The 14,879-nt window shown below is 40.2% G+C and overlaps 1 protein-coding gene across 3 annotated transcripts in view; it reads right to left on the reverse strand.

The window, feature by feature from the left end:
* The window catches only part of GC (GC vitamin D binding protein), a 191,754-nt gene that overhangs the window by 70,938 nt on the left and 105,937 nt on the right, over positions 1-14,879 (reverse strand). For all 3 annotated transcript variants that reach the window (XM_089679594.1, XM_089679595.1, XM_089679592.1), the window contains exons 5-7: positions 13,307-13,439; positions 11,241-11,335; positions 7,091-7,220 (exon numbers count right to left, since the gene is read on the reverse strand). In XM_089679594.1, coding sequence (XP_089535720.1) covers positions 7,091-7,220; positions 11,241-11,335; positions 13,307-13,439 — 358 coding nt within the window. The remainder of the gene's footprint in view (positions 1-7,090; positions 7,221-11,240; positions 11,336-13,306; positions 13,440-14,879) is intronic.

The raw sequence follows: 14,879 nt of genomic DNA on the forward strand, positions 1-14,879 counted from the left end.
GAACATTTTAAAAGGTTTCATAATAAGGACCCATCTGGCTTATACTTTTGGGGGGTGAATAGGGTTTACCCATCTCGGAGGAGTACAAACAGATTGACCTCTCCAAAAGGGAAACCAAGTGGATTTTCAGCCTGCATTTACTGGCACCTGTAGGTTTGAAGTAGTATTGACATTATGTTATTAAGGGGAATCTCTTGTAGGTTTGAAAATGAGTTATTATGGTATATACAGTATATATTGTTTTATATAATACAATTTTATATAATTTTTATTGTTTAATACACTCAATTTTTATAGGATATATAAATTATAGTTTTATGGTATACTATTTTGAAATATACTGTATGTGTTATGACCTAAATATCCTCCTCCTCAATATAAGACAATTTATTATTTTTTTTATATACAATGAAATTTTATTTATTTTATATTTTTAAAATATTTTATATATTTTGAATATTGTTTGTGTAACTCCACATATGAGTAAAGTCCATTGGTAATGGATGTGTTGGCAGTTTATTACCCCCTTTTTTTTTTTGACAACACACATAGTTACTTAACATTATTTAATATTAATTTGATATGAAAAGTAAGGTCGCTGCGCCATGTAACCAATCCCTATGACTAAGTCGGAAGTGACAAAACGTGTCAGGACCTGGTTACGCGAAGACCGGACGTGGTGTTCATCCCGCAACCGAAAGTGACATTATGTTCAAACCCCAATGCTCCAAGGGTGGTGAGAACATTGTATTAGCATGTGAACCACGCTATGACGCCATGAGATGAGCTGCTTTTAATATCTATGCAGGACATAGCTTTTTAATAAATAACATTGTTGGATTAGGTTACTATGCCGTTGGAGTTTATTTTTATTTTTCATATGAACTTGAGAGAGAAGTGGTTTAAGGATTTGATACTGGGAGTTATGGTGTTCTATTAAACAAGATATGAGAATATCATGAGAATGGTTGGAATATTTTTTTGGTTAGTTACTATCTAAAGGGAGAGGCACTTCATAGGCACAGTTGGTATGCGATGGACATTCCAGGAAGGAAATTAACATTTATCCAGAGCTGTATATGGACACTTATGGACTTCTGGTCACATTTTTTGCGCTTTTTATGCACAGTCTGCATATTGAATGAAAAATATTTTGTTCACATTTAATTCTATTTATGTTAAGATATTTTGTGTTTCCAGAGCGCTACCTGTGAGGAGGAGATCCACTTATAGTGGATCATCTTTAGTTCACATGATGGTGTCTACAGTTTGCTGCATACAAAGGCATGGTGTATTGAGGGATGAGTAGGATTGTCTTGAGAGGTGGTATATGTTGTTCTATCCTTGGTTGAGAGATACAGCTGCTGTGGCTGTGATAGCTAAATTTTGGGAGAGAGTGTGAGGAATATGATGCATATGATGCAACCAAGTGTGGCTATTACCTCCTTCACTTTCGCTAGCAGCTTGTTCTAAAACTCTTAACCTTGCCATGGCTATGGTGTGCTCATATTGGGAAAGATTTACTAAAACTGGAGCACATAGAATCTGGTGCAGCTGTGCATAGTAACCAATCAGCTTCTAGGTCAGGGGTGCTCAACCCATGGACTGTGGGCCACATGTGGCCCTCGGAGCCCTCTGATGTGGCCATTAACTTCAAATTGAATGCAGGAGCTTTGGTGCCCTTTCAGAAAGTGCATCACACCTGAAAAATATAATAGAATTCTGTGGCAAAGCGCAGGTAACCTGCAGTAAAGCTGCATGTGCCCTGTGCTGCACCCATGGTACAGGTAAATCACAGCACACCAGTGTGAAAGCAGCCTTATAGGAGGCTTAGGACACGTTTACATTTGTAGTTGGAGTGGTGGTAAAACCATATAGTCGAGTTGTGTTGGTACCACTTAAGTGTCCCTTGGTCCTCAAAAGTTTGAGCACCCCTGTTCTAGGTACTATTGTCAAAGCTAAATTGAACAAGCTGAAGTTAGAAGCTGATTAGTTTATTGGCACAGCTGCATCAATATCTTTGAATAAGTGTAGGTTGCATTCTGGGAACTGGTATATTGTTGTCCAGCATGAAATTTCCATTCCAGAGATCTTAAACATGATATCTCTCAGATAGGTCTGCTACCCAGGAGGTGGAAGACAGCTATCTTGCCTTCTATGTACGACAGCCTAGTCATGTATGATCTTAATCTGTTCAATATTTTCTTCCAAATTCAATATATAATTACTAGTAATGTAGTTTGGTCATGTATGATTTTATGAATTATGTACAGATTTTGAAACTGTGTGTTGGACAGGGGTCTGTTACAGGTCACTTCAGGCCTAAATGGATTTTACGATATCAATTAACCCTGGGTAAGACATTTTATTGCAAGCCATGTACTCTTAATAGGTTTGTTTACCCTGAGGCTCCAAGCATGACAGAATTGTTTTACGGTTTTACGATGGCTAATCCTAATTTCCTCAGTGGAAAGCACATTGGCAAATGTTTATTGTTAGAATCTCAGGAGTAATGATATACACTGACGTTTTTGATCCTACAATAAAAGACAGACAGCAATGTGTTTGGGTTAATAGGTGTAGCACCCTCCTAGATAGGTGTTAGGTTTAGATAGATAGATTTAGTGTGTTTTGGTACATTTAGTTACCACACTGTAGTGAATGTGTCTTTGATTGTTAGCTAAAAGCATAATTAGCTCTCTGTACTTGGTAAAACTGTATTCTGCTAGCCAGGTCTGCTCAGTGTATTCAGCTGCTACCAGTCTGACATTCTGATAGCTCCCTGCATCCAGAGAGCGTGAGACATTTCAGTATGATAGGTGTGGAGCTATGCCAATGGCAATATGAATATTGATACAGCCCTCGCCTATCCAAATGAGGCAGGCTCTGATGGCATGCTGCTTTATATCTTCAGTGAGCACACCGAACTCTTTTCCTGGATAGGATTAGTCCAGCCAGGAGGGGGCACACTGCCCTTCCAGGCAATGCTACTATGTCTGCTGTCGTGAGACCTCAGGTGGGTGACCTGAAGGCCTAAATGGTAAGAACCGGGTACTGCTTAGAGCTGACTGAGGGGTCGTCTACTGAAGATCTGGCCTGGTATCATGGAAGGAGGCAACCAGCTGTCCTTGGGCCTTGTGAGTACAGACACCTCTGAAGAATATTAGAGACGTTGTTCTGCCAATACCCCCTCTGGTGCAAGATAGTCAGCTGTGGGTCTAGTTAAAGGGGATGCAACAGCTGGTGTCCTAATTATTATTATTATTATACAGGATTTATATAGTCCCAACAGTTTGCTCAGCGCTTTACAATATAACGGGAGACAATACAGCAACAATACAGTTCAGTACAAGAGGGAAAGGAGGGCCCTGCTCCTTGGATCTTACAATCTAGGAGGGAGGGGCTAGTGGTACAAAAGGTAGTAACTGTGGGGGATGGACTGGTTGGAAGAGTAGAAGATTCCATTATTAGCTGAGGGCAGGATAGGCTTCCCTGAAGAGATAGGTTTTCAGAGATCACCTAAAAGTGAGCAGAGTAGGCGATAGTCTGATAAATTGGGGTAGAGAGTTCCAGAGGATGGGGGAAGCTCTGGAAAAGTCCTGGAGATGAGCATGGGAGGAGGAGACAAGGGAGCTAGAGAGCAGGAGGTCTTGTGAGGAGCGGAGAGTTTGGTTTGGGTGATATTTAGAGACAAGATCGTTGATGTAATTTGGGGCAGAGTTATGAACGGCTTTATACGTTATTGTTAATGTTTTGAATTTTATCCGTTGGGCAATGGGAAGCCAGTGGAGGGATTGGCAGAGAGGGGTGGCAGATACAGAACGGTTAGTAAGGTGGATAAGTCTGGCAGCAGCATTCATGATAGACTGAAGAGGGGATAGCCTGCAATTCGGTAGGCCAATGAGGAGGGAGTTGCAATAGTCAAAGCGAGATATATCAAGGGAGTGAATAAGTTGCTTAGTGGTTTCCGAGGTTAAGAACGGGCATATCTTGGAGATGTTGCGGAAGTGAAGTCTACAAGATTTGGAGAGTGATTGGATTTGGGGGTGAAAGGACAGATGGGAATCTAAGAGTACACCTAGTACCCTGGCATGAGGGGAGGGAATGATGATTGTGTTATTGATCTTGATGGAGAAGTCAGGGGAGGGGGCATGGGCTGGGGGGAATACTAAGAGCTCAGTTTTGGAAAGATTGAGTTTGAGGAAGTGGAGAGACATCAATGCCGATATGTCGCTTAGTAGGTTAGTAATGCGAGAGAAGACTGAAGGGGTGAGGTGAGGGGTAGAAAGATAGATTTGTGTGTTATCAGCATAGAGATGGTACTTAAAGCCATGGGAGGAGGTGTAGATGGAGAAGAGAAGGGGTCCAAGGACAGATGCTTGAGGCACACCTACAGAAAGAGGGAGTGAAGAGGAGGAGGCAGCGTTATAGGTAAAGCTGAAGGAGCGCTGCGATAGGTAGAAGGAGAACCAGGAGAGAACAGAGTCCCTGAGACCAAGAGAGTGGAGTTTTTTTTTGAGGAGGGGATGGTCAACCTTATCAAAAGCCGCAGAGAGGTCAAGTAGTTAGAGTATGGAGTAGTGGCCATTGGTTTTAGCAGTTAGTAGATCATTAGTGAGTTTTAGTAGGGCAGTTTCAGTGGAGTGTAGTGAGCGAAAGCCAGACTGTAAAGGATCAAGAAGGTTGTTGTCGGTGAGGTGGAAGCTCAGGCGATTGTAGACTAAGCGTTCTAGGAGTTTAGAGGTAAATGGCAGCAGGGAGATGGGTCTTAAGTTGTTCAGGTTAGTGGGGTCCAGGGAGGGCTTTTTAAGTATGGGACTGATGTGCGCATGCTTTAGAGGGGAGGGGAAGGCACTGCTAGAGAGGGAAAGATTGTGAGTGAGGGAGCATAGGATGGAAGGAGAGGGTAACCGTAGTAGTTGTGAGGGGACAGGATCCAGGGGGCAGGTAGTGAGACGGGCTTCCAAGAAAACCTTAGTGACCTCTTCGGTAGTAGCAAGGTCAAAAGAGGAAAGTGTTGAGGGAGGTTTAGTATAAGGTATGCTAAGTGGGATGGATGGATGTGCAGTGGCGATGCCCCTATGAATTGCATCAATCTTGTTTTTGAAATGATTTGCAATCTTGTGAGCAGTGAGGGAGGTACTAGGTGGAGGTGGTGGTGGAGAAAGTAGAGAGTTAAAAGTAGAGAAGAGATGACGAAGACTGGGTGACAAGGTATTAATAAGAGTGACAAAGTAGGCTTGTTTGGCAGCATGAAGGCAGGAATTGTATGTTAAGAAAGCAGATTTACATCAGGTGAATGCTTGCTGGGATTTGGTTTTACGCCACAATCGCTCCCGTGCACGACTATGTTGTTTAAAATTTCTGGTGTGGTCAGTCTGCCAAGGTTGCAACGGTCGGGGCCTGATGCTTCGTGTTGTTAGAGGAGCAAGCGAGTCTAATGCGGATGAAAGCAAACTGTTGTAGACAGCAGTAGCCAGGTCAGGGCAGGACAGGGGAGAGATTCTGTCATAGAGTTGGTCAGTTGCAGAGTCGAAAGGAGCAGGGTTCAAGTTGTGAAGGTTTCTGCGGGTAATTGTTTGCTGCTTGGAGGGATAGGTGTTGGAAGACGAGGACACTGTAAAGGTGATGAGATTGTGATCAGAAAGAGGAAAGGGGGTGTTTGTGAGGTTGTAGGGAGTTCAAAGACGGGAGAAAACAAGGTCCAATGTATTCCCACCAGAGTGAGTGGAGGACTGTATACAATGTGTTAATGCAAAAGATGAAGTGGAGTGAAGATAGGAGCATTTACCTGTGAAAAGCAGAGAAGGCATGATTAGATTGCTGTGTTTAACTGCTTTTTAGCACTCCATCAACGCAGCACTCACGCAACGCAGCACCCCATCAGTGACTGTGCCCCCCCATCAGAACTTTGTCAACCTAATCTCCTACTTGAAGGGACTGTACTCTAGCTTACTACTTCTACTACTATTATTATCTTAAAACTGAAGTCTACTGTATAGACTTGTCATTGAAGAAGCGTGTGCATGGCTGTGGGGCGAAGATTGTAGGGAAACCTGGACAGTATGTGTTGTGTTTCCTATGGGAGTAGCGCTACATAGAGTTGAGGGGATTAGGTGCCTTCTCAATGGACTCGTAAGAATGTTCTGGGACGTAGCTAAAAGTCTGTTAATTGTATAAAATGAAGTCCTAATGTAGCCATGTCTTGAAAGGGAGGGCCTGAATTTGGCAGGCTTAGAATCTGATTTTTTTTATCTGAAATCACCCACTTTCTGGTTACTTGTCCTCATTTCCTGTTCCTGGTAACACTTGAGAGAGATTTTGTGAATTGTTGCCAGTGCAGTTAACAGTAGCAGTGCAAACCTGACAGATGTTCTAACCTTGGTATTTTACGTTTGTCTTTTAGTGACAAAACTGAAGTGGTAAAAAAACCCCATGGGGTAAGTAAAAAAAAAAAAAAAAGTATATATATATATATATATATATATATATATTTACTGAAAAATATCACCCATTCCCGACTTTCCTAAAATCAATCAAATCCTAAAAAAGGGTTGATTGTTTTTTTTTTCAATTATATTTTTATTAATTTCATTTACAAAAAAATCAATAATATATCAATTCATAAAACTCACTTTTACAATACATTCATTTACATATTTCCTTCCCCCAACCCCCCCACCCACAAAACCACCAACTTTTCCCTCTCTTTTCCTTTCTCTTCTTGCTCCTCTATTACTACTCCTCACTCCTCTCACTCTTTTATCTTTATCTCTACTTTACACTCTTAACAATTCTACATATCTCTTTGAGGTTTTAAAATCACACCATCTTTCCCATGTTTTCATATATTTTCCCATTTTGTCTTCTTCACTATGATGAAATTCCTCCATCCTATAAATATGCTCTACCTATGTACCCAATCTCCAGAACTTTGCTGCATTTATTAGATGGAATACCATCATATTCATCATTTTTTTTTCTTTTTAACCAAAGCTTTAAATACAATTTTACTTTGTATACATAGAGTACTTGAGGCTGATCAGATTATTTGTAGCTTTATAAAACATATCAGTATTAATTTTCCTACCTCATTTTCCATGCAGTTATCAGTAAAAGAACCACAGCACTTGGCAAGCACCTGAGTGCCCTGCTCCACAATTGGCATGACATCTTTAAACTCAGCAGAAGGAATCTTTTGGCTGAACATTACTGCAGCACTAGCAAAAGTAAACAAAAGAATAGATTAGGTTTGTTCTGATGGCTAGTATTATTTATTGTAATGGTGAATTGTTATCAGCTAAATAAAAGAAACAGCAATATTTTTTTTGTGGAAAAGTACTGATCTAATTAAAATTAGTTTTTCAAAATACAAATAATATTGCAAGTCCAAAAGACCATTTTCAATTGCTGAATCAGTGTTATATTAATGGAGCAATTATAAGGTCCAATTCAGATCCTTTTAGGAATGTTTGTAATTTTTTTTCATTTTACTTTCAGAGGTTAATAGTTAATAGCTGGTCCTGGGTCTCTAATTACAACTAGAAGTAAGCAAATGTCTTAAATGCTGCTCCACTCCAATTTACAGTTTGGCTTGCAGCACGATGATACTGTATAATGCAATAACAAGTTCCCACATACAATATCCATTTTTTCATCTCAACTTTGAAATAGAAAGGTTTCAACATGAAAATATTAAAGGACAAAAGTATTTTTTTGCTGAAGGCATTGCTACTCTTTTTTTCAGTCACTTTAGGTTTTCCTTTGGCATAATGGGACAATGTCAAGAGGGATGGCAGTAATCGAAAAATATTATTTTTCCTTTTACCTTGTTCCTGAAGCAAGAAACATATTTTATTACTCTTAGAGACATCATCATCAGCATTCTTGCAGGGACACTTTTTGGGAGCTCATTCCCCATTGCCATAGACCTGCCTCCAAAAATACATCTTCCAAGAGCCCATTCCCTACAAAAAGTGTCTGGGCAGGCTCTTGGAAGGTAAAGCAGCAACACTGATCTATTAGGAAAGAAATCAGTGAATGCCTGTGAAGTGGGACCAAGAGGGGTGGGGGAGAGGCAAAGTTCTGTATTCCAACAAACTGGCCTGACAAAGCTATTCAGAAATTAAGAAGATCAAAGGCACCGTGTTACCAACTCAAAGAAAACGTTAGGAGCACAATGGATTTCAGTTCAACATATACCTCTCTGTATAAGCAGCATGTCAAAGAGAAAAGTATAGGGAAATGTGTGTGTTGTAGAGATGTACTGAATGTGTTTTTTTTCTTTTTCCTAGACGTACACTTTAAGGCCTGGTTCACACCTATGCATTTTATAGTGCCAATTGCATTTTGCAGAAACTCACTACAGTCCATTTAACATGGTTTCCTATGGGGCACGTTGACATACAGTATATGTGTTTTCAGCCACCGTGTTTGGAAAGGGACAGGAACTTTTTTTCCCATAGCAGATTGCAATATGTGAACCAGGCCTTAAAAAAGCTGCTCATAGTTTTGTCTGGGTTATGCAGTGTAATGAAGAAACTGGAAAAAGATTCTGAGAGTATATATGCTGCCATTGTACCACCTGACATCTACTCTGTGCTAAAAATAAAAGTAACCAGGTGACATCAGAAACTCCTTTAAAACTAAAGTCAGAAAAGTGTTGTTTTGAGTTTTGGGATTCAGTAATGAATTTGAAAGTAACTACTTAACCCTGACTTTTGCTAGCAGAAATTAAGAGGTTTTTCACTAAGATCTACGTGACAATTTAAGCTGTCAGTGAAGGCACTATGATCAGCAATTTTCAATATAAAACAGCCAGGTTTACCAGCTGCAACAAGCAAGCATGGAAATTTTCTCAGAGACTGGATAATTAAAGTATAATTCACAAAGTGTTAGTAGTGTGCTAGGAGCACTTTAACACATTGCTATTTCTCTTTGAATTTTTCCAGATACGTATTTTACATTAAAAAAGGTAAAAAAAGGGTACTTCATATATATGTAGATTACAAATAAGTCTGTAAACCTATTTAAAATAGGCAGCAATTATATAAGATGGTCACAACAATTCATAATAAATGCTAATTCTAAATTGACTAGAATGACTATACAGTAAATCAAAGTGAACTATTGCCACAAATCACCAGCTAAAAGGACCTATTACACTGTTCAACAGGTAAAAAGTTTTGGGCATAAAATTAGCTAATCTTACATAATTTTGGGGTGCTGAAAACGAAAATGACCCTAAAAAATGTTGATTGGCTCTAGTTTCCATGATATATTCACCCATCTAATGACGTAAGCCATTCAAAATTATGATGCAACTTCAGCTGCATATTGCGCAATTGATACTGGTGACCAATAGAAAATTGCATGTATACTGAGATGATGCAATATTAGCCTTTAATTGCATCACTTCACTGCATAAAAGCTGCAGTATCTGTAGCTGATTGGAGTTCGACAGCGTCTTTACATTTCGTTTTATGCTTATATAGGCTACTCAGTAATGCCTCGAACTTGTGTGAATAAAGCAGATAATTTCTGCTATATCTGCGGTGAAATAACTTTTATCTCACAAAAAAGGAGGATAACAGGAATGATTAAGAAAGCCTACAACTTGTATTTTGGCTGCAAGATAGGAGACCAGGACAAGAGCTGGGCACCACATATATGCTGCAATTCTTGTGGGACGGCACTGGAGCAATGGTTGAATGGAAAAAAGGCATCTATGCCTTTCGCTGTGCCAATGATTTGGAGAGAGCCAACAGATCATGTTAGTAATTGTTACTTTTGTATGGTGCCTCCAATTGTAAAAGGGCTAAATAAGAAGAAAAAGTTATCTGTGCACTATCCAAATATTCCATCGGCAATACGTCCAGTTCCTCATGAAGAGGGGCTACCAATTCCTAAAGCACCAGAATACTTCGTGGTTGAGTCAAGTGAGGAAGAACCTGAAGCGTGTAGTCACGTGCAGTTGTAAGAGATAGCCCTTTCCTCGAATACAAGAGAAAAGCCAAGAGAAGCAAAACCGACACAAACTGAAGACAAAACTAGTGAGAATCCTAAGTATTAAAATGATTCAACTTAGCTTATGGCTATAATTTTTCTTGGTAATCCTATGCAATATATTATGCCATTTAGGCTTTGTTATTTAGTCAATATCACTTGCTTTATATTTGTGGAAAGACATCTATCTATATAATTATTGTGCATTATGTAGTCATTACGCCTATAGTAGAAAACTTTCCGTTTACAGAAAAACTAGAGCCAATTGACAAATTTCATTGTTATATTTGAACTCAGAATGTGAAATTCATTAAGAAATGGATCCTTTTGTTTCCAAAACTGGCAAAAAATAAAAATTTGTTGAACAGTGTTATTATTATTCAGGATTTATGTAGCGACAACAGTTTACACAGCACTTTATAATATAAAAGGGGACAGTACAATTACAATACAGTTCAATACAGAAGGAATAGGAGAGCCCTGCTCATGCAGCTTACAGTCTAAATGGAGGGGGAGGCGGTACAAAAGGTAATAGCTGCAGAGTTTTCAAGGATCACCTAAAGGCAGACAGGGTAGGAGCTGACCCAACATACTGGAGCAGGGAGTTCCAGAGGATGGGAGAGGCTCTGGAGCAGTCCTGGAGGTGAGGTGGTGGTAACAAGGTAACTAGACAGCAAGAGGTCTTGAGAGAAAAGGACAATTTGGGAGATATCTGCAGATGAGGTTGGTTATGTAGTTGGGGGCAATGTTTTGGATGGCCTTGTATGTTGTGGTTAGTATTTTGAATCTTATACAATGGGATAAGGGAAGCCAGTTAAGAGTTTACTAATTCACTTTTGTAAACCGCATTTTTTGCTATGGCCCCACATATGCTTCAATGTAGGTCCCCTAACCACTTGCACAAATCAGACCACATAAGGGCTTTTGTATGCTGGAGTGTAGATTCCAAAGCAAATGCTCTAGTTAGTAAATTCCACATATTAGAGATAGCAAGGAGCATGCAATGTATGTTCTCAAATCAAAATAATTTTTGAGAAAATGGGGTGGGATGGACTGTACAGCAATGTATCACAATTTTGCTTTGGTTGGAAGGTTTCTTCAAGAAAAAGGTGGAAGACTTAGGAGAGTATTTACAAAATGTGAGATAACATAGCTCCAAAGTCAGCTTTACACATTGGATAATGGCAAAAATCTTGTCTTTCTTTATAAACCTCAGTTTGCCACTATGCTTGTACCTGAACTTTAGTTTTTCTTCTCCATAACTTGCGAAGCGAGAGCATAGTCTGTTGGACATCACAGTAAGTAAGTGCAATGGGTGCATCTGAAGTCTCTGGGCATAAAAATATAATCAAGCTAGTTAAACATAGATAATATTTAAAACAAAATTCTTAAAAGAGAAGTATGAACTTGTAAAAAAAAATAATCATACTCACCTAGGTGGATGCAGCATCGATTCTATGCTGCATCTCTCCACTGCCGGCCCTGCAGTGAGAACTGAGTGATCAAACACCGCTAATCACTTAGTTCTCCCTCTACCACTCTGAGAAAGGAGCCGTGACTGTCAGACTGTCTGCTCTGCCCCTCCAGCGCTCCCTGGTGAATCGAGCTGTAGAGGAGGCGGGAGGAGCTGGCTCAGACTCTCGGTGGATCACTGACAGGATGAGCCAGGTGGCGGTTCAGGCTTCTGGATGGATATTGTCGGAATCTTTTTAGAGCCTGCACCACTTGAGTGATTTCAGCCGACAGCAGACTTTAGCCCACTGTCGGCTGAAAATAGGCATATGAGTGCAGAACAAGCTGCACTCCTGTGATCTACAGGAGAAGTGTAGCCAAAAAAGCTTTGGCTTTACTTCTCCTTTTGCTTAAATTAACTTGTTAAGAAATATTGGGGTGGCCATTGCTATTTTTGCTTTTTAAGGCACAGGCTCTAGGGGTTATCCTTCCATTAGTGCTTGGTGTGTCACCCAACTAAAGAAATCATGTACAAATACAGGCATCATGTAAGAGCTAGCCTTTTCTTGGTCACTGAAATAGGAATAATAGTACTGGAGCCAGCAACATCAAAAGCAAGTAATGGGGGCACACCCAGATGTTTGCCTCCTCTCAGGGAAATGATTACAAAGGTACATTAGCATGGCTGTGAAATTACGTCACTGAATGTACACCTGTTCTCATTCCCCTGGGTATGTTTATTTGGGAGCCCACTGATTATAAAGGGGGCTTCCAGATTGCAAAGTAGATTTTCTCCATATTTCCCCTACATCTTTCTTAGGGCACCAGAGGTGGGGGAATGCCCTTTCCCCTCAACAATGGGACAAGAATGTTCTGAATAGGGCATAGCGTACACCCATTGTAGAAAGGCATTGTTCAAGAAAAACGTTTCCCTTTGATTGTCTATGTATGTCTATGTATGTTTTCACACTGGGGTGTTGCGCTTCCGTTGTTGTGTAAAAACTCCTGTTTGCAGCATCTTTGGAGCATGTTTGTTCAGTTAAAAAAATGCCTCTTCCCATTGAAATCAATGGAAAGTGCCTGAAAAACGCATACAAAGCGCCTCAAAAAAGCGTTTTTGGTGCAGTTTTTAACTCACGTGTCCTTTAAAAAACGCTAAGACAGCACAGAAAAAGCGTGGTAAAAATGCAGCAAAAGCACATATGCATTTTTGGCTTGTTTTTGTGGTGGATCAGTGTGAAAGTAGCCTTAGACTACTTTCACACTAAGGAGTTTTTGAAGGATTTAGGCATTAAAAAAAGCACCTGAAAAGCTCAATAAAAATGCTTTCCTATGGTTGTCAATGTTTGTCCATGTATGTTTTCACACAGGTGTTGTGCTTCCATTGCGGTATAAAAACTCCCGCTTGCAGAATTCTTGGAGCATGTTTGTTCAGTTAAAAAAAACGCCCGAAAAATACCTCTTCCCATTGACATAAATGGAAAATGCCTGTAAAGCTCCTGAAAAACGCCTCAAAAATGCCTCTGAGAAGTGTTTTTGGTGCAGTTTTTAAGTCATGTGTCCTTTAAAAAAAGGACACATGACTTAAAAAGCGTGGCAAAAATGTGCATTTTTGCTGTGGTTTTGCGGTGGATCAGTGTGAAAGAAGCCTTAGGGAAATCCTATGCTTTTTCCCCCCTTTTTTTTTTAATAAATGTGTACTTGCACTTTACTTTTCTAAAATGACAGGACTCAGGATTTAACTTTTTAAACCTTTTAAACTACTTCTATACATCACTGAAGGGTTGCAGGGAGTTTCATACATGACAAACGTGTTTAAAATGGTAAATAGGAAATAAACAAGACAAACCTGTTTGAGAAAACATGGTGCTGATTTTTTGGCTGTGCAACATTCTTGTATCATTTTTAAGTAGTTTTCTGTGGCGTTTTTGACTACTAGAAACGGAGCTTGGGCATAATTACTGCAGTATTCATAGAGAAATCTGTAAAACAGACAAGGAATTATTTGAAACAGGGAATAGAAAACTAAGAAATGTTACCACAATAGAGAAACAATCATTCAGTTATCTTCAAAAGCCTCTGCTCACACATTGTCTCTTGATATGCCTGTCATACGGTTACATAAAAGAAATTGGTGTCTGTGCCAGTATCACATAAAGTATACCTTACTTATCTCTTCTTATAAAGTGCTTTTACACAAAGTGGCTCTCTCTGTTTGAAACATCTTGGACAGTCGATAATCAAAGCTGTTTTAACATAATTGCACATGTGGGCCAGCATCTAGGACAACAGGGTAAAAGGAGACAGCCTCAAAGTACACAAATTGTAATAAGTTTTTCCTTCTTTAGTTTTCTTCTTTGCCCCACCTCTGGACCTTTGTGATTTATATTACAGCACACCTCAGAGAAACCATAATGTTATCCTTTACAGTGGGGCTGCCCCCACACTGCAAGGGTTAACTGCTTGTTTTGTCTAGGGAAGATGAGAAACACCTTTATTTAACTGATTCTTCACTCTTGCAGCAGATAATGCTCCCCCATGTTACAGCGTTGGACTGTCCCTCAGGGTCCTCATGTCTAGTGTAGGGCTATGGTCCCTTCACTGATCTTGATGACATCAGGACATTAGACTGTTGGAGTGTAGGAGAGAAGAAGATGCAGAGACTGGTGGTTAGCTTTGGGGAGGAGTGGATCAGGTAAGTATATCTGCTTTTCTGAGTCCCCTAGAGTCCCCTAGACCTAAATGAGTAATTAACCCTTGCAGTGTGGACACAGCCCCACTGAAAGGGATAGTTTTATAGTTTCCCAGTGTTGGGCTTTAAAGCAGTTGTAAAGGCTCAAGGTTTTTCACCTTCATGCATTCCATGCATGAAGGTAAAAACCTTCTGTGTGCAGCAATGCCCCGTCAATACTCACCTGAGCCCCATCAAGATCCAGTGATGTGCATGACAGCCTTGGCTGTCTCGGGACTCGCCCTCCTCATTGGCTAAGACAGGAAGCAGGAGCTATTAGCCAATGAGGAGAGAGGGGGTGGGGCCAAGTCGCGGTTCCATGTGTGAATGGACACACGGAGGAGCGGGTGCTGCTTGCTGTGGGGGCACCCAACAGAAGGGAGGAGAGCCTTGCTTTGTGCAAAACCACTACACAGAGCAGGTAAGTATAGATATGTTTGTTATTTTACAAAAAAAAGGAACCTTTAATATCGCTTTAAGTAATATAACTGTAGGGGGAAGGGGGTGCAGGGAATTTCAAGGTTGTCAGGGGATCCTTTATAGTTTAACTTTTAGCTGGTTGTCTAGAAAGGTAAAAAGCCTGGAATTCAAAGAAGACAAATATACTTCTTCCAATGGTGCATCCTATTTGCTATAATAATTGCATGACACAAGGGGAGTTGAGGCTGTACAAAAGGTCATTGTCATTCAG

This window comes from Staurois parvus, unplaced genomic scaffold (assembly GCF_062004578.1).
Source record: "Staurois parvus isolate SC_StPar_1 unplaced genomic scaffold, SC_StPar_1.0 ptg000227l, whole genome shotgun sequence".
Taxonomy (NCBI): Eukaryota; Metazoa; Chordata; class Amphibia; order Anura; family Ranidae; genus Staurois; species Staurois parvus.